This window comes from Ixodes scapularis, unplaced genomic scaffold, assembly GCF_016920785.2.
Source record: "Ixodes scapularis isolate PalLabHiFi unplaced genomic scaffold, ASM1692078v2 PGA_scaffold7__128_contigs__length_106722199, whole genome shotgun sequence".
Classification (NCBI taxonomy): domain Eukaryota; kingdom Metazoa; phylum Arthropoda; class Arachnida; order Ixodida; family Ixodidae; genus Ixodes; species Ixodes scapularis.
In genome coordinates this window covers 67,968,070-67,987,640 of record NW_024609882.1, presented here as the reverse complement: position 1 = coordinate 67,987,640, position 19,571 = coordinate 67,968,070, and the positions used below count along the sequence as shown (strand labels likewise).

At 47.7% G+C, this 19,571-nt stretch overlaps 1 protein-coding gene across 1 annotated transcript; it reads left to right on the top strand.

Moving 5' to 3' along the window:
- Positions 1-1,471: 1,471 nt before the first annotated feature.
- On the top strand, positions 1,472-18,278 carry LOC120841631 (venom protease). The gene is made up of 6 exons (XM_042286269.1): positions 1,472-1,544; positions 5,573-5,682; positions 8,213-8,316; positions 11,523-11,800; positions 15,010-15,182; positions 18,084-18,278. Exons 1-6 carry the CDS (start codon positions 1,472-1,474, stop codon positions 18,276-18,278), a joined length of 933 nt encoding a protein of 310 aa, XP_042142203.1.
- The last annotated feature ends 1,293 nt before the right edge of the window (positions 18,279-19,571 follow it).

The window sequence follows — 19,571 nt, the reverse complement described above, 5'->3', positions numbered from 1 at the left end:
AAAGCTTGGTATTCTTAGCGATTCATTTTCAGGCAACTCAAGCTATAGCATATGTTTTTGCGGGTTTTCATTATGCATGTTTTAAAAGCATTCTTCAGTTCTTCTTCCTCTTTCTCTTTTTATTAAACGTCAGTTGTTAGTTCAGCGCTCTATCCTGTCTCCCTTATCTCTCCTTCCTGTCGTATTTGCGCTGTTAATTCAAGAAAAAGTAGACGACTTGCTCTCCGCATGTCTTTTAAAAGCCCAACCAAGTTCGCATCTGAGCCATACTTTTTCAGTTGGGACCCGTGTTTTGCCAAAATCCTATTGTCTCACACGCCTTTAATGAACAGATACTCTAGCTGTACCCAATTACTTTTTGTTCATCATTGCTACTTTTTTAGAATAATATTGAATACGTTTTTTGTGCATCTATCTTCTGGAAATCCAGTTGTCGAACGCGTTAACGGAATCGGAAAAAGTAACGCCTTATGTATGGGTTTCCGAGGTCCATATGAGGCCTAAACCAGGACGTATTCGGTAGTCCACTATGATTTTGGGACCTTCGATGAACCTGGCACATCTGACATCTGAAATGACAAGAGGCCAGAGTCTTTTTTTTTTATAAGTTTCTGGGTGGCTTGAGTGAGCAGAAGAAGGTTTTTTCGTGTTTCTTTTAATTTCACAGGCTTAATGAACCCCAATATGATTACCCGCTACAAGCGTTCGTTGCATAAGCTGAGTTAAAGGATTTTTTTTTTTCTTTTTTTTTCTCTATTGAGTGGGGAGATCGAGTATGAATTATACGACCAACTTGCCAATGAACAGGGCCAGTCTCGTCGCTCAAGCCGCTTTCGTGGAAGTCTTTATGCCATTAAGGCTTCAAGCATGAAGACGTCCGCTGGTTATCGTTAGAACAGGTCGAGGCAATATTTCATAGCTTTTTCCACTTCAGCAGAGTGAGCGCTGGAAAGGGGGCGACCTCCTCGCCAGCGTCCGATCTTCTAAAGAAGAACGAGGTGGAACGAGCTTCACATGAACTCCTAACCTGTCACCCGTTTTACTTTCTTTGGCGAAGGGCACACACAGACAACCTTTCGTGCCGGAGTCTGGCTGAAGACTGACGTCTCGTTTATTAAATCTAAAACGAAATAAAAGAAAGGATAGGCATCTACGAGAACGTGCAGCTGTAGGTGTACCTTTATCGACCCCTTGCACGTTCAAGTGCGTCTTGCCAACTACAAACACATGGGCCTGACCTTCGTCATGATGAGTGTAGTTCTTTTCTTCGGACAGTAGACGTTTTGATAAGAAAGCAATAAGATCATCGTTGACTTCTTGGTGCCCCAACTACATGGCGCGTTTTTGCATGCGTTTCGCCCGCGTAAGCGCCAGCATGCGTCACTCGAGGTCACTCCCAACAATGAGATTCGAGGCCCGACTCCAAAATCTGGTCGGGACCGGATATCGGCTCGGAGCGATGCGCGGCAAAATGTCGCTGACGGAGGTGGAGCGCGTGAAAAACGCCCTTAATAGTGCCCACGCCGTAGGAACAAGCGTCAGAGGTGAGGTTTGCTTTCTTTTCTCATCCCAGTGGGCCAGAAAAGATACAGGTCTCACAAGCCTGCTGATCTTGAGAAAAGCCCTTTGAAGTCCTCTCCTCCGGTTCGCATTGCTTTGTTGGTCAAAAATTTACGCTACGGGTGAAGTTATGAATCGAAAATACCAAGGTGCTTTCTCTAGAAATTAATGGGTTCTGCATCAAAATCATATGCGCAACGTGAATGAACTCGGAAATACCTTTATGTTCTTTTTCTCCATATCCTTCTTAGATGGAGGTCACCTTTTTAACGGTTTTGGCATCCCTTTTTTACTAATCAAGTACACCAGGTACATTTCTTGTGGAGCAAATTCTTCGAGCACTCCATTTCAGCTGCTCTAATGAGTTTTGTCATTACTCCAGTCATTGGAATATCCTTGAACAACTACGGTAGTCTTCAACGAAGTTTTCCCATTCGGTTTCCTCAAGCTTCATGTTAAATCTCGCCTCCAAAGCATCTCTACCACTACTTGCAGCAGCATCGATGGTCTTTGTCATCGATTAAGGTGATAAATCGTGGAAGTGCGCAAATACGCTACATATATCCTAAAACTTCCTTTTCGCCGTTGGGAGATGACAGATTTTTAAGGAGCTACAAACAGAAGACATGCACTAGAATGAGGGCATGTTTTCGTTTATTTTGAAATAATTCCAGAAATGATTACCAAGATAAAAGATGTCCCAAAACTACAGCTTTGATAATCTCCCTCCTCCTCGTGCACCCTACTTCAATTTTGGATACTACTGGAGCAGGTTACAGGAATGTTGGTAACCTCGAAGTTTGCTGAGACGTGTATTGGGTGTCCTTAAAGACCGCTTTTGTCTCTGCTGCAAAGTCTGGTGTCCAGCGTGTTCCCGAGATGGAGTCTTCATACATCCTTAGATATCATTGCCTCCTAAGCGTTCGACATGCGGCATGGCTTAGATAATTTAAGATGGAAAATCTAAGAGGAACGACAATACCAATTAACTTATTATCGACATCGTCCATTTATTAACTGCGTGAATTCTGTAACTATAATCAAGGTTTGGATGCAGCTACAACCCCAAAAAGTGAGTCGCTCGCGTAACTCTGCTTACCGGTACTTGTAGTTGATGCTGTCACTGATGTTTCCCTGAACGCCGGTGACCTTCCATAAATGGTTCGATTATGCATACGCTCACAGGCTTAAATCTCTCCTCCGACGGGGTTTAAAAAGAAACGTCTTGTGATGCCACAAACGCCTGCCAAAATATAAAAGGAATTTAGAGCAATACTACAGCGTGTACTTAACATTAACGCTTCGAACTCACCTTCGACGACCCGCGAAAATCGGTTTCTCTACGTACTGCGTTGCAATTTACTAGAGGTGCGGCTAGGAGGTGGAAGCTTGGGGTGAAAATATCAACGGATAAACTTACTTTATAAAAAAAAAAGTTATAGCCTAACTGCCGCGGCATTTGCATACCTCGGCACTAGTGTCTGCGCATGCGCATATACTTAACATGGCGCGAACCTGGTTTCTGCGCACGCCCAGTGCCCAGAGGAGGTGTGGACAAGCGCGGGTTTGCTGGTAAATAATGTGTCGGTGTGTACGGGCAACAGCCTAGCAAGGCCGTCGTGCTGGATTTTATACGTCACGTCCTGGAGGCCCCGGCTAGGACTCGTGGTCTCAGTTATCTAACACGAGCCCTTCCCGAATGCCGACGCAGCACTCGCACTCAGTCTGTACCAGCGCCTCTCTGATTACGAAGCCGTGTTGCACAACATTCGACGTCACCTAAACAAGCTCAATGAAGGACCGGACACGAGTGCTGCGTCAGTGTTCGGCCTGGGCTCGTGTCTTTTCTAATTGAACACGAGTGTCAGCCGAACGCTAAAGCAGCACCCGTGCCCAACGTTTGCCTTCTGTTGGCCTTCTTTAGGTGACGTCGAAAATTCGGCACCGCGGCTTAGCTACCTACGCATAGGAAGTCTTGTGCTTATGGGGAATTCCTTCGGTGAGTTTGGAACGGTTTAGGATCGCTTTTTTTGTTGTTTTTGTATCTTCTTGAGCTTGCAAGAGGCATCTACCGTGCTAAAGGTGCGAGCGTGAGCGTAGGGCGCATTTGGATCGGTCCACACCCACCAAAAGGATTCCACACGTACTCCGCGATGGCCTCCGGCTGGTGGCGTATAGAATTCAACAGGACGGCCTTCTTATCTCGGAGGTGTTAATGATACAGGCGTGAAATCGGGGTGCGGATTTTGTTCCAGCGTGCCAGACTGCGTCGGACAAGCCCGGCCGCTGCGTGTCTTCGAGTGACTGTCCCCGAGGTCCTCACACTCCCTGCCGGACACAGGGCTTCGTGGGTGACTCGGTCTGTTGCCCCTCGGAATTGAGGCACAAGCGAGCGGCTTCGGATTTCCCGCACGACCCAGTGCTGGCCGTTCTTCGCGAGAACAGGCAGCGTAAGAGGTCTCTTCACGTCGAGTAGCCTCAGTGCCTGGCTAAATAGCGAATCTAGGTGGTGCATCTGAAGCGATCCAATGGTGTGAGAGGCCTAAATGCGAGCTCGAGCATACAAGGGCATGTAAACTTCAAAGGAACAGCGACGCCTTCTTTCTAACTGCTGCCAAAGGAGATCTAACATCGGGAATCGTTTGCGCCTCTGCCGACCTCCGCGGAGCCAACGCCACCCAATATAACCAAAGCCAGTGACCCAAAATGTTTACGTCAACACAGTGGGATCGAGCCAGTGTTGGCGGTAACGCGTTACAAGAAACGGCGTTACTGGTAACGCGTTACTTCTTTCGGTAACGTTTTAACGTATTCGTTACTTTTTCAAAACAGTGACAGGCAAAGTACTGACGTCACTTATTTCAAGTAACGGGTAACGTAGTTCCGTTACTTGTCACTTCTTCCCAAGACTTAAGAAAATCACACTTGCATTTTTTTTTCGTGTTTTTAAGCGTCAAGCTATGTGATTTATTTCTTCTTTTTTTTCGTTTTTATGTGCGTTTTGTTCCAGTGAGTATGTAGGCGAAACCCTAAAAAATATAAAGCAGTTTTGTTTAGTTTCTGCATGAACATACTGTTTCTTTAAACATGACTCTTAAGCGTACTTGTACCGTAAATACCGTAAAACGGTTTAATTCACAATTAAAAAATTAACGCAAAGTTAACGTGCGTCACTTTTTACGGTAACGGTAAAGGTAACGCGTTCCTTTCGTTTTGAAGTAACATAGGTCAGTAACGCCTTCCTTTTATTTACAAGTAACGAGTAACGTACTTCGTTCCCCTTTTTTCGGTAACGCCTGCAACACTGGATCAAGCGAAGACGCAGATCGGACGTCAGCTTTCGGCTGGGGTTTCGTGCATAAAAGCGTCGGGGAACACTCGGTATCGGGCTCGGGTTCAATTGCTGAGTTGGCACCGTGTGATTGTCATGACGTTTCATGGAGCAAGAGCGGAATGTTCGCGGTCGTGGTCGAGCTCGATGGTTCTTCCGAAACTGAACTGCTGGTGCATAGTTATTCACAACACTCGGGTTTCTTTCTAAATTTAAAAGGAAAACTGTGTTATTTAGCGAGTAACCTTGAATTGATGTACTTTACATTTATACACAAATTGAAGTTGTGCCGGTGATTGAAGTTATCGAATCACGCGACGGACGGACGCACACCGTCCCGTGGTTTAGCGTAGCGAGCATAGTTGATTCAGCCAATACCATAAAGAGGACAAGCCCGGCACCTACTGCCCCCCCCCCCCCCCCCCCCCTTTTCCATTTTAAAACGCCAACGCTAACGAATACATGCGACACTACCACTCGGAGGAGCCATGACGGTTCCTCGTCGAACCTCAGTGTGTTTGCTGCTTGGGGCGGGTCGGGGAGTCACTAACCATGACGCAATGCGCAGGCGTTGTCTTCTAGGTGGCATTGTCACGGCTCGGCATAATGAGCGGCTAAGGAGAGACTGTATGCTTCCGCCTTGTTACATGGCGTTCTCTTTGTGTTTTTGATGAAGTGCAGTGTGCGGCCGCAGCCCACCCACGAAGCGGGACTCCGGGTCGCCGGACTTCCCGGCGGAGTACGTTCTCGGAGGAAAGGGCGTGAATGACCAAAAAAGATACCCCTTTGTGGTGAGTGTCGGTTTCCTTCATATCGCATGTCCTTCGTGTGACGCGTCTCGGTTCCAAGCTTCTCCGACATTTTCGTTTATCGTTTTGTGCTTTGCTACTTTCGAATGTTTACAGTCCATTAGGTGCCTGGAACGCGTCTCCAACTGGTTAGCGCGTCCGAAGAAGTGGTCTCTTTAATTCCACCTGATGACGTCATCAAAGTGTCATAATGTCGCTGGCAGCGATCCTGGTGGTGTCAGAGCAGCGGTGGTGGATGTAGAAGACGCCTGTTCTGCTGCAGATTTCTCTCCAGCTTGACGATTCACGGAAGCTTTGGCAGCCATGAGTTGGTACGCCGCGACGACCGTGACACTCGTCTTCTCTCGTGCTTCTTTTTTCAGAACTTCTACGTCCAACCGGTAGGATCGCGACATGCGACACCAGGACAGTTTGAATTTTGTAGAGGTTTTTGTTTTGTTAAATTTTGTTGAGGCGTTGCCTGTTCTTTTTTTGTCTTCCTTCGCGATTTCCTTTTCCTACCCCAGTCTCAGGTTTACCATCATGTTGAATGTTGTGACGTCATTTGCTGCCGCTTCGTGACCAGTTTCAAGGCAAGGTCAGAAGTGGACACTAAACACCCCAGTCGGAAGTGCGTTTCAAGCACCGTACCTTTAGTACTCGAACTCCAGCAAGTAAAACTTGCCGAATATTAGATTTCTTTTTTAGATTTAATATACCTTGAACATCTCTTGAGGTATATAAAAAAAAGAACTCATATTAGTTGTTTTCAGGATTGTTAAAAGGCACTTTTGAAGCGGTATTGCTGTTCATGCTTTATGAATGTGTAACGTTACTTCTGAGCCAAAGTGAAGTAATCGTTTCATGGTTTCTTTAACGTAGAACAGCGTAGAATTGAGACAATAGACCATTTTCAAAAGTCAGAATCATTTTGTGGCTCCAAAAGCTCCAATGTTGCCGTTCTAATGGCGGTGATAGAAGATCATGCTCGGCTAAATCAAGCACCCCCAGTTTCGTGAATCCAAGGTGACGTAAAAGGACCAACATCTTTTCCCCTTTCTGCTCTATGCTTTCGAAGACGTTCGCTTTTTCTGGTGTGGTGCCGCCATTAGAGTGTCGGGTTTGGCTCTGCACAGGGTGAGCAGACTGACTTTCGGAAAGGGTCTATTCACAGAGGAATAACTGTCAACGACATCGACTGATGCGGTTCAATCATCCGGTTCATGGTTCCTCTTAGTAACCCTGCTGCAATATATTATGAGGCATCAGGGTACCCGTCTTTTGAAGGGTTTAACAGCAATGTGTCTTTTGTTACGAAACGGCCATTGTCGGCCAAGAGAAGTCAAGGCCGGATTTGTTGTATTCAATTAGCATGGAAGGTAAGACTGTTGGAGGTTAGTCGGGTCCGTATCGTTTCCTCGAAGCGTCTTTCCACGAAACGTGTTTTGTAGACATATTTCTACGTTACGTAGAAGCACATTTCGTGAACAACTCTTCATGGATACCCGTTTCGTCCACGCTGCGTTTCGTGGACAAATTCTCCTGCAAAGTTTCGTCGACAACCTATTATTTTTTACTGCTTTCTGGAATCTGCTGAAGGTAGCGCGTGATTCAACAAGGCGTGTTTACCCAACCTTCCCCCCCCCCCCCCCCCCCTTCCCCGTAAACCAGGTGAGACGCGACGAGTTTGTAGCGAAAACAGCAGGGTTCTGTTCGACGAAACGCTGCAAAGTGTTTAGGTGAAACGAACGCGGGAAGCCTTTTGATCAGATGAACTGTCGATGAAACGTCGCATGTCAACAAAACAAACTGTCAATGAAACGTCGTTCGACGAACTGATTGCCACCGAGGCTATTCCGACTTAAAACGGCGTCTAGTGTTTCTGCTGTATAGAAACAACTCTTCAACATACATTACTCTCGGAAGTAATCACGCTAATGCCTCAGTGCAATGCCTCTTTTGTATCAGGACAAAAGCGGTAAGAACAGAACTTATAAACTTAATCATTTGCGGTGCGTAGAGCAGCGCAAATGCACAACCACTGTACAACCCCCTCCCCTCGAAAGCAGGATGACACTTGACCTAGATTGGACTAAAATTAAAGTCAAGAAAAAATGGGTTAGAACTTAGAGGTGGACGTGTTGAAAACACTGTCTGCCATCTCAATGACGTGGGGACGTCACCCCGTACCTACAGGCAGGCATTCGCATGAGGATATTACAGAAATGGCTGTGCACAAGAAGACTGGATTTAAGATTTTTTACGCTGATCGAGAACACGCCAGAATATCCCTACTCAAAGCAAACGCCGTGTCCCAATATCTTCTTACTGCGGCACGATTGACTATTTTACGTGCGTAGCTTCATAATATCTCATAAGACTCTTGGCTCGGTCGCAAAAATGCCTCTCCTGCCATCTACACCGCGTGCATCGATCGTAGCGTAACCAAGTTGCGTTGTCAAAACTTTTTTTTTTATTCAAGAGCGAACATGCGGTTTAGTTTGCACGACGGCAACAAAGGGCGTCTGCGCAGGTGGCCATTTTTCGGGACGAGGTGAGCGTGGAGAACTTCTGGTGCGGTGGAGCCTTGATCACCCGGCGCCTTGTGCTGTCGGCGGCACACTGCTTTCACAAGATGTACGTTGATCACGGTGCCGTGGCCAAAACATTGCATGCAATATTTTTGGTGGGTGCTATCAACGCCCCCTGGGGTGCGATTTCGGTCAAGGTGAAGAACAAGAGCGTTCTCGGCCGCTGATTGAACGTGACTCTACAGCTCGAGCAGAATCAACCGTTGAGAGATTTTGGACCCGTTCGCGAGTTCAAAATCAGGCAAAATTCGGTGAGAACGTCTCACCAACTCTAAAAATAGAGTGAAAGGTCTCCGGGCCTCTGATGTGCTTGCCCTTAGTGCCCCTTCATCTACCGGTCGTTGTCAGTTCGTGTAGGGCAGCAGAAAAACTTGAAGTTTGCAAAAGAAGCGCGGGGTCTCGATGACTTTCAGCGAGTAATAGCAGACGACCACAATGGACCTTTTGTAGAAATACGCGGTGCGCATGCGCGGAGTATTTGATGCGCCTGGGTTCGAGAGTATCTAGTTCTAAACAATCCGCCATCTTGCTTTTCTCGCCTTTGCGCGCCTTGGAGACCATCGAGACTCAAGTTTTGATGTTGCGAACAAGGTGAACACGAGTCATCGTACTGACGACGCTCGTTCTAGATTACGACGTGCACCGCAATCATGCCGGTGAACTGTGTAGCCTTCGGCTGTCGGAAGTATTATCACCCGGGTTGTGGAACTAGCTTTTTTCGCTTCCCGTGTGCTAAGCTTCATCCCGTTAAGCGGGCAGCCTGGATTCGTGCCGTCAGGAGAGTTGACAAGTCCGACCCCTCGAAGAACTGGAAGCCGAGTCAGCTGTCCAGACTATGTATTTTAATACAGGTAAGTTGACTTGTAATATTTGCAAGCGATAGAGCTTTGCGAAGTGCGGCGATGATCACAGCCGGCGTTAGACAAGGCACACCCGGACCATGTTCCTACACTGTTTAGCTACTCGCGTCCACGGCCGTCAGCCCTCGGTCGGTTTCAACGCTGGTCCTCCAGATCATCAACCCAAGGTGAGAACCTTTTGTTGGCAATCAGGTCAGCTGAACACAAAGAAACAAGGACATGAAGGAAAGAACTGGACAAAGACAACGCTGACTATCAACTGAATTTTACTTTGTCTTCTTCCCGGCCTAGGCCCTTTTTTTCTTTCTTTTTCTTCGTCTAACGGCAGAATAAACACTTATAAAAGTCTAGTATTCAACGGGGTGTGGCAGACCGCCATCTTCTCCTTTTTCTTCGATGGCCAAGGTCTCCAGCACTTCACGCGCGAAGGAGTTCTTGTTCCTATGAAGGACGGTTATGCTGGTGAGCTCGGCATCGCATCCACAGGTCCGGCAAAGAGCTGATAGATGTCCTGCTGATGTGCTTCTCGCCGAGGCTGCGTGATCCCTTGCTCTAAAGCCTAGTTCACATGCAGCGGTTTTGGCCCTAGAGCGGCGCGATTTCTGCCGTCGCGGCGCTCTGGCCAGCACCAGCAATTCAGTGGCACGAGCGCCGCGACGGCAAAAATCGCGCCGCTTTAGGTCCAAAATCGCTGCATGTGAAACCCGCTTAACATTTATACATCGGCAAGTTTGGCCGATGTATAAATGCGAGCAGCGAAAGAAAACTAAGAGCAGCAATAAGAAAACGAACCGCACAAGAGGCCTAACGTGGACGTTGTTTTCTCTACAAATACTCTCCAACCCAGTGCGCCTCAGGTTCGTCCCATAGGTTGCAGCACATATTCGCCAAAAGTAATGAAGGCACTCTAGCCAAAAGGTCCATTTCAGCCTGCGTCCGATCTCACTTCGCCGCGGCCCTCGGTTCATAGCATGCGATTAGAGGCCCTGTATTGCGGATTGCCCAACTGCTCGATCGAGGTCACGGGTTTTATTAATCGCTTTTGCAATACGAGCTGCGAGGCAGCGGTGGTCGTCTGCGAGCGTCTTTCTACCTGCTTTCCTCCTTGCCGCGCGAAATCGCAGCGCATGCGCACTTGCGGCCATTCCTCGCCGGAGGCTTCCGCCATCAAATTGCAAACGCTCCCTATGGTCTGAGATGGACCCTCTCTACAATCTAGGCCCTTTACAGGCGATTAACCTTTTTTTTTTCCGTACGTCAGCAGACGACGTTAGGCGCTTTTCTTGTTTAATTTCGTCTGCCACTGACCCTTTGTACCAGACGAACCGCGTTCTGCACTCGAGTGAGCAGACGAGTCGTCTACGAATGCAAGCTTCGCTCGCTTTGCAAAAGGAAAAATTACATCTCACCCTCGCTCTCACGGTGACCAAAAACGGAACTTTGTAGATGCCAAGGCGGCAGTGCTAGGTTTGCTAAGTCACATCGAAGAGGCCAGCGCGGGACACGGATTGGACACGAGTGCTGCGTCAGCGTTCGGCTGCGACTCGTGTCCAATCAATGAGGACTGCACTCGAGTCAAATCTGTGCTCCGCACTGGCCTTCGGTACGTGACATAGAAAATCCAGCACTGCGGCCTTTTTCTATCCAGGCAGCGTTGGCGTTACCTACACAGCTTTCTGATGTGAGCCAGATGACAATTCTCTCGACATTTATTAGCTATTTGTGGTGCTTTGGCCAGAAGGCAAAAGGGATGGTGCCTATCTTATGGGAAACAGAAAATGTTCTTATATGCTTCGTCGAATGTAGGAGTCAGAACTTATAAAAGTATCTAAGTTGTATGTAACGGCCGGTACATATCAGTTTAGTCACGGTCCTATCTCTACTTGTCTGCTATTTAACATATTCATATAAGTTTTTTTTTTTATTTACTAGGATACTCCAGTACAGAGCGCAGAAGCTGGTAATTTCTACAGAAGATATTTTGGCTTAAATCTAGACAACAAAATAGTTACCTCCGTTGGGCGACCCGATTTTCTCAAGAATTTAATTAATTCCTGGACTAATAATCCTCCTAGAAAAAAATGGTAGTGCCATTTCAGCTAACGTACTCTTCTCGTATTATTGTTGTTCGTGTTATGTGCCTTGTTGAAGGTGATGTCCGCGGTAGACAGGTAGAGCCGTACTTCGTTCACCCTAAGCTGACAGTGCAGAGGAAGCTATACGCGCCCGTTGGACCAGTGGTATATGTCTGCATTCTGGCAGGCGATCACGCTATCGCCCATACACACAAGCATGGAGCGGGGTCACGTGATGGAACGGAGGCGTTCGATTGGTCCGGCGAGCGTGTAGCTCCCGTCGCACTGTCTACTCAAGGCTATCTTCTGGCCCGTAGGAAGAACACGCAGTTCCTGGTCAGAATCGGCAGCTTGGACATCTCTCCCGGACGCGGGAAGCCGTCTTCTGGGATTCCCATGGAACGTAAGGTCGAAACCGTGCTCATGCACCCGAGTTACAACGGGCGGCAGCAGAACGCCGACCTGGCCCTGCTGGTGCTTGACTCGGAGGCCCAGCTGAAGGCTTCCCTCCGACCGGCGGCCTGTCTGCCTCTAGAAGGCGCCGAGCCAGACACCGACACTGGAGTCATCCTCGGCTGGGGACATAACGCCTTTGGTGAGAAAATACTAAATTTCGCACTCACAAAATAAATAAATGAATAAATAAGTGTATCCACACTTTGAGAACATTTCATGGTAATATGTTCCAAGGATTATAAAATCTAACGGAGTGCTTTGACCGCTAGTACCTTCCTACCATCATCCTAGGACTCATTGAAAATGTTCCGCAGACATCCTATAGGTGCCCTATAGTCTAATTATTATGTCACAACATAGACAAGGAAATGCTATGGTAATGCATTCCTAGAAGGAACATAGAGTTTAGCCAGGAATAATATGACCACAGATACCTTCCCTTCATCGTCCAATAATATTTTGATAATTGGCCTCAGGCATATTTTATGGAGGCTCTATGTCTAGTGACCGTGCAATAGCATTGATAAGAACATTCTCTGGTAAACATGGAGTCTTACGGAGTGCTATGACTCCGCTGATACCTCCCTATCATCGTCCTCCGAGCCAGAACATTGGCCGCAGACATCCTATGGAAACCATAGGTCTATGACCACGTAACAGCAAGATGCATTTGATGGCAATATGTCCCTTAAAATAACGTTGAGTCTAACTAGGAGGGCTAGCTATGATCCGCTAATACTCTTCTATCACCGTCCTTGTAGTCATAAAAAATTGGTTGGAGGCATCATAGTGCCGCGTGCATTACCAGCACGAAACGAACGCTTTTCCGTGCATCTAAAAGCTTCGTGTTTATTCTTACCCCGAAAGGAGGCCAGAATGACCTTGCCTAGTCAGTCTCGCCCTTGTTCACTGATGAAAATTCCAGGTTGAATGTACGAGATGACGAGCGTAGTAGATGGGGAGCCGAGCGCGGTGATGCCGATTCATTCACTGATTCACTCTCACGATAACCAGATGTCACGCCGACGCACCGTCGCTCGCTGCTGCCGCCGTCGACGCTCGCTGCTGCTATCTCGGCGTGTGTTTTTCCCTTTTTTTTCTGGCACGAGTTCGTCGATTAAACCTTAATGCTCAATTCATTATTCGTCGTCTTGTCGCCTTCATCCGTGACAATATAGATGTCAGTGACCATGTAACAGCATCTAAGGGACAGCTTATATGAGAGAAAACTTAAGAGTACTAGAGGCCTGTAGGCTGCTCTACCTCCAGATGAAGGCGAGTTGTAAGTGTGCGAACACTGAGATGCAGCTAAAAAGGTAATGCAACGTCCACGGCTAAATGTTTATAAGTAGTTAGCCTGCTCTCCGAATGATTCGTACTCGCATGTTTTCGCGGCCCTACGTGAGTGTGTTGTGACAGAGCTCCACAGTGATTCCTCGATGCGCAGTCAATTAACCTTCGACTCGTAGAGATTTTAGTTAGATAAACGCCACAATGCTTGCGCAACACGCCTTCCACGCCACCAAAAACTTATATATTGCTCGTAGTAAATTGGGTCGTATCCGAATCATCCGTGCGCGTTTCCTAATAAAATTGAAAGTTTTTGTAAGTTGTTGTTTTTTGTCCTGCAACGCTTTCCGCAACCTGCTACAAGATCCGGAACTCTTCAGACAAGGCTAGCGATGCGCATGCGCAGTAATTAAAGCATTTGCAATTGCAATTGCATTACTGGCGAGCTATTTAGTTATGTTGTGAACTAGTTTTTATTGTCAACGTATTCTTAAAATATACATCACTTTCAGACAAGCTCCAACGAAATATATTTCTTCTTGAACTTCTTGAACTGTTTCTTTCAAGATGGCCCCCAAAATGTGGAACTACGAAACGTACTATGTACACTACGCGACGACGTTACCGCGAACACGATGTTGACGACTTTTTTAAATGTTGCTTCGAAATGGTGTTAAAAGGTACCGAATTGTACCGCTTATGTTAGTGGCTCATATGAGCCCTTTCAAAGACACTAATATTATTGATGGCAGTATTTTGATCCTTTGAGACAAACAGCGAAAACCAACAATCGCTTGTTCGCGCTAACATGTCGCGCTCTGTACAATAATGAAGTCTTAGAATAACATAGGCAAGCACTTTGAGTAAGCAAAAATTAGCGTTGCCTTAGGTTTTATATTGCGACGCTATTTTTAGGCTACCCAAAACGTTTAAGTACGTTATTGAAAACTTCCTTATAGTGAGCGGGATATATTGAAGAATAAGAAATCAAACAAGTTGACAGGCATATGATTGCGACTTAATTTTCTTGCGACTTCAAGCACAGAACCCTCGCGCTCACAGGAAAAATTCATAAACCACAAAATGCTATAGCCTTTGTTGAGGAAGTCGAGCAGGAAAATCGCATTATCAGAAAGGCGACACTCCAATTTCGATAGTTCGCGGCTGTCCCCTGGCCCGCAAGGCACCACCATTTGCAAGCTGCTGCAAAGATATCCTTTTCAAGGTTGATTAACGTAGAAGTTTGGGCTGGTTGGTATGCAGACATAGTTGAAAACAAAACAGCACAAATACGATAGACAAAGTAAAAGGTAACCTACAGGACACAGCGCTGTATCCTGTCGGTTACCTTTTACTTTGTTCTCGTCTTTGCGTTGTTTTGTTCTTAATTATGTATTGTCAAGGCTTCATCACGTTTGATCAGATCGATGAAGCTGTTAATGTTCGGGTGAGCCCTACCTGACACAGCTTTTATCTGACGGTGCCATGTCTCCAAGGTTTTTTCGGGAGAGGGAGAAGTTAGGTGAGCAAGGAGGACAGACATTGGACACTTGAACCTAACCAACTGTTAACGAACAATACAAACGAACCGACCCAATTGATATCGAGCGATGGTCGAAGCGGGAAGGTGTTTCGGGATAGGGCGAAATGGGAAAGGATGAAACGAGAAGGTCGTTTTGAGCCGGGTCGAAACGGGAAGGTACAAACGGGAAGGTTGAATTGGGAATGGGTCGAAACGGGAACCACCCTTACCCACTTGCCGCCTCCGTGGCTCCGAGGCAAAGCTCGGCCTATTGATCTTCGGGTGGCGGGTTCGAATCCCGGCCGAGGACCCCGCAATCTGACGGACGCTAGTAGCGGAGAAGCTGCCGTGTAACCAAGATTTCGATTGCACGTTAAGAGACCCCCAGGTGGTCGAAAGTAATCACGAGTCCTCCGCTGCGGCTTGCCAGATGCCCTTTGTTTTTTCGGAACGTAAAACTCCCAAATTTTACTTTGATTTTACTCACCACACAAAAAAAAAAAAAAAAAAAATTAAAAAAAAGGTCGTTGGGGCAGGTGGTAAACTGCAGAGGCTGCTCCAGGAGGCGGACGTACCGCTGGTGGACAACAAGGCATGCGACGACAGGTACCGGTCCTTGAGCGGCTACAAGACCGTGTTCCGGAGCGGCGTGGACCAGGACTTCCTGTGCGCCGGAAACCTCACTCAGGGGGGCGTGGATGCCTGTCAGGTAGGCTTCCTCACGGCGCCACTCGCCACATCGCGTGTCTTCACCCCTAGACTCGGCGTTCGGGAGATTCGCTGCAAAATACTTTATCGGTATACAGCTCTCGCCGTAACCAGACGGCGAAGGCTGCGGTCACCTAACGAAGCGCCGAAAAAATATACAAGACCAAGAAAGTAAACGACACATGGCGCACTCACAGCAAACTTTTATTGAAAAACCAATCACTGTTTATATAAACCAGTGTTCGAAATCAAAGCCCGCAGGAATGAAAATGGGAAATAATCTTAAACGCAGGCTGTCGTGAAGAGAGGGTCTTCGCATGAAACCATATTTTTGCTTTTCATAGCACTCTTGGCATCGCTGTTGTTTTTGGAGCTTCGTGACTATGCATTTTTGACGTTCTTGCACTGCGATATATGCCAAGGTTTAAAGAAAAAAAAAACGGAGACTTCCAAAAATCGTTGCCCCCCCACTGTGTCATGCCGTCAGCATAAACAAACGCGTCAGCGCCCATGGAACAGAGCCGACACAGGTTTATAGCCGGGGTCAAAATACTCTCTCACAACTATTGCCCTTGTAGCCCCCGCTTCAAGAATGCGTATTTATTTGCTGATAAGGAAATGAACGTGTCGCTTATACATTGCGGGACTTTTGCTCCGACTTCAATCGCCTGATATGGAGCTCTCTAGATATTTTACCCGGATACATTGTTAGAGGATCGAGGAGAAACCGTCACAAGTAAACCCGACACAGACAACTCGTCATAGATGAACTCGTCAGATAGGGAAAGTCGTCATAGTCCATCTCACACACAAGAAACTTGTAACAGATGGCAACTGTATACTCGTCCATATCGTCCCGCTTTACCTTCTTCGCCAATCATGCATTTGCGATTCAACTTCAATAACTGATGATGGACAATAATTTGCATTTTAGTTTTAAGCACGACATGGTTCTATTGTCGGCGAGAAGTTAGAGCGCGGTAGAAGCCCTGCTTCCGTTACGCGCCCGCCAGCTTCCACCGTGCTTTGGTAACAGAGCTTATGACGCGGCACGTTAACTAAAGGACTCGTGAAATAACAGAAGCATTCCTTATGACATAGTACGAGGAAGGTGCGTGTGTCAGTGCACTGTTGAAAACAAAATATCACATATCTCGTACAGACTGAAGCTATTGGATGATTAACGTGGTGGCATGCCTAAGATTACGCAGGTTTATGTTTTCTTCATAGTAAAGCCAGCAGTAAGTCGGCGCTTGGCCTGTCCAGTTTCTTCGACTTGTCCTTTTTTCGCACTGTTTCATTCGCCTTGCAGAAACAAACACCTTTGAAAAATGTTCTCTCTACTAGAATCTATGAACGTCTTGAACAATGGAGTACAGAGAAGCCACCAAAGACGATACGTAACAACTGCTACGCTTCCTTACGCCCTAATGTAGAGGTCTGCATATCACATGTGGTGTCCATGTTTTCCCATTGTGCAGGAAGTTCCGATCTTCCAAAGCTGAAGGAGTCTGGGCACGAGAGCTTCGGTTTGACCGGTGCTTTGGTCACACGAGGAGCGGCCTTCGAATCGTCATCTTCGATTTCCCTGATCAAAAACAAAAAAAGAAAATTTGGCTTTTTGCGCCCACAGCTGAAGCATTCCGATAGAGGCGTGACTCTTTGATATCCTCCCCCAATACTCACGCACATCTTTCTGTCGGTCAAAGCTATGGGCACAGGTGTGCTCGCGCACATTGAGCGCACATCAAAGCTGTGCAGTCTTCTGAACTACCGCAATAAGTCGTAATACCTAGTGTATTTATTGTTTTCTTCTTTTTTTCTCACCTCTTTAGACCCCTTTTTAAGGTTGCACGCCATTTAGTTACTGCAGCGCCAATTATCTGAGTGTATACCATTGTTTTAGTACTATACTTCGAGCATGCATTGTACGCAAAAGTTGCGTCAACGTCCGACGTGAACTCGTATCTGATCACACGCTACGTGTGATCGGATTCCAAAAAAATTGCGACCGCCAATGTTGCTGGATGAGCTTTTGAAAAGGGTCTTTTGGTTATAATTATAATGCAATTAAATGCAAAGGTGCAAGCGAGCTGGACAAGGTGCAAACCTAGCTGTGTTTGGAGATTTATGTTTGTCCTTTGTCCCTCTTGTTCCCCCTCTCCAGGGATTACTTTCGTCTTTTGGTTCTCTCAAATTCCTTTCACGGGGAGTCAGTCTTTCTTCTGTATCAGTCTTATCGTAACTTGGCCAAGGGCGAAACCTACGGCCCCCGTGAGCCAAATGGCGCCACGGAAAAAAACACGCCACACCCCTGCAATTTAACTAAGCGGTACAAATTACACCAAAAATGTAACCAACTTATAGGACTATTCCAGTACGGCTTCTTTGTCCGCCGGGCTGTGGAACGCATTTCCAGCAACGCTTTTGGTCGCGCACGTCGCTAATAGCTCACCTTCAAGCAGGGATCGCACTGCTGATACGCCATGCAAAAGGCAGTCTGCAGAGTCCAGACACCGTCAGAGGCATGGAGGTAAGAAGCTTCAACAGACGACATGAGGTCATCAGAGGTGAAGCGAGAAGTGAGAAGGGACACGCCCCCAACGATGACCAAAACCAAGAGACGCTATTGGACGAAAAGGCGAGAGCTGTCATCGTAGGGGCCGTGTTCCCCCTGAAGTTAGGGCCTGTCCCTCCTTCATGTCGCTTCTTGAAGCTTCCCACATCCATGGTCTGATGTGTGCTTCGTCCTTGTATGGCAGTCTCATTGGTCATGCGGAAATCGTCTGCAGGCATCTTGAAAGCATATATATGTACGAAGCAAACATGCGTGAGGCTTGTTCAGTGTTTTTTGTGGGACGTATGAGCGGTGTGACTTAAAAGCTCTGTCTGGTACGCGCAGCACGACTCCGGGGGTCCGCTGGCCGTGCGGGCATCTCGGGACGGCAAGTCCGTCTGGGAGCTGGCGGGCGTGGTGTCCTTCGGAGTGCAGTGCGGCACTCCCAGCTACCCGGGGGTGTACTCCAGAGTGGCCAGCTTCGTGCCGTGGATACTCCGCACCAGCGCCCACCTCACCAACGTGAACGACGTCGTCTGAGCGGGAGCGCAGTCAGCAGCAGGCTGTTGCTGCACGCCGCGCACTCAGGGATTTACAGCTGTCTTCGACGACGCAATAAACATTTTACTGAATGTGTGCTTTTTAATGTGCGGGATAATGACTGCACAATTAGGCTGGCCCTTCGGGGAATATTGTTGCGGGTGAAAAAGGGTCGACAACTGTAAAACTGAAAACAAAAGTTGAATCGGCCAACTCGTGCGAGAAACAACAAAAAGAACAAGCTTCGAGGGAGTAGCGTAGAGCGTCGAGGCGTCGGCGCGACGGCTGGCTAGCGTGAGAGTGCGAGAGTGACTCGGAAAGACCGCGCTGGGCTCCTTATCTATTACACCCGGGTAAGAAGAGCAAGCACCAATCTTCTAGAACTAAGGAGATGCGTTCCCTCTCGGCCATGCACGCGGCAATATCACCTTGAAGACTAGGCGTACGCCTTTGCGCCGAAGCGTGCTAGCGTCGCGCCGAGGCGCTCCAAGATGCGCCGGCCGGCGGTGATGCCGACGCCAGCTAGGTGGCGCTCTGGGGATCCAGGCGTCAGAGCCGTATATTGGGAGAGTTTGGCCAGTGGGTGTGGCGACGAAGGCGCCGGAGAGGAGAAAAGTAAATGAAAGGGAGGAGAGCGCCGAAGGAGCAAGAGAGAAAGAAGGGAGCAGAGAGGAGACGACCGCCATTTTTTAGCAACGCTGTCGGAGAGCGGTCGGAGAGAGCACTGCTGAGGCTACGCGTCGTCTGCTACGGGCCGACTTCTTTTTCGCCTGAGTAAAAGTTTGTGGCTATACGACGAAAAATCTTCATTTATTAGCTTTTTAACCCACCGAGGAATAACAGAATGTCGTTTTCTTGCCAGAGCCAGCGATATGAAAGGCAGTGATCGAGATTTAGATGCCGATCCCATGCATTCCGCCGGGAGAATGATCGAAGATGGCGGCCCTCCCCACTCAGGTGGGAGCAGCCGGGAGTTCACGCGCATGCGCTCATGCCTTTCGCTCTACGCCGCGTGCTGATTGGCTCACTTGGGAGGAGCGCGTTACGGCGGCGAGATCATAGACTGACCAAACTCTCCACATATACGGCTCTGCCTGGCGTTGGCTCCGAGAGTACACCGATGGATAAACTTTTGGAAGAAAGCCAGGTTATTTAGCTGATGACAGTGGCTGTTCTAAGTTTTCACCGATGACGCTTTTCAACACTGATGGCTGGAAAAATTAAGGCACAAAGCTAGATTCTTAACCGATGAAGGTGGGTGCTTTATGGTGCATTCGTACAACAGTTCCTTAA

Coding starts and splice junctions, on each gene's coding strand:
- LOC120841631 (XM_042286269.1), top strand. CDS start 1,472: ATGTCGCTGACGGAGGTGGAGCGCGTGAAAAACGCCCTTAATAGTGCC. Junction 11,801..15,009: donor CTGGGGACATAACGCCTTTG/GTGAGAAAATAC, acceptor TCGTTGGGGCAG/GTGGTAAACTGCAGAGGCTG. Junction 15,183..18,083: donor GGGGCGTGGATGCCTGTCAG/GTAGGCTTCCTC, acceptor TGGTACGCGCAG/CACGACTCCGGGGGTCCGCT.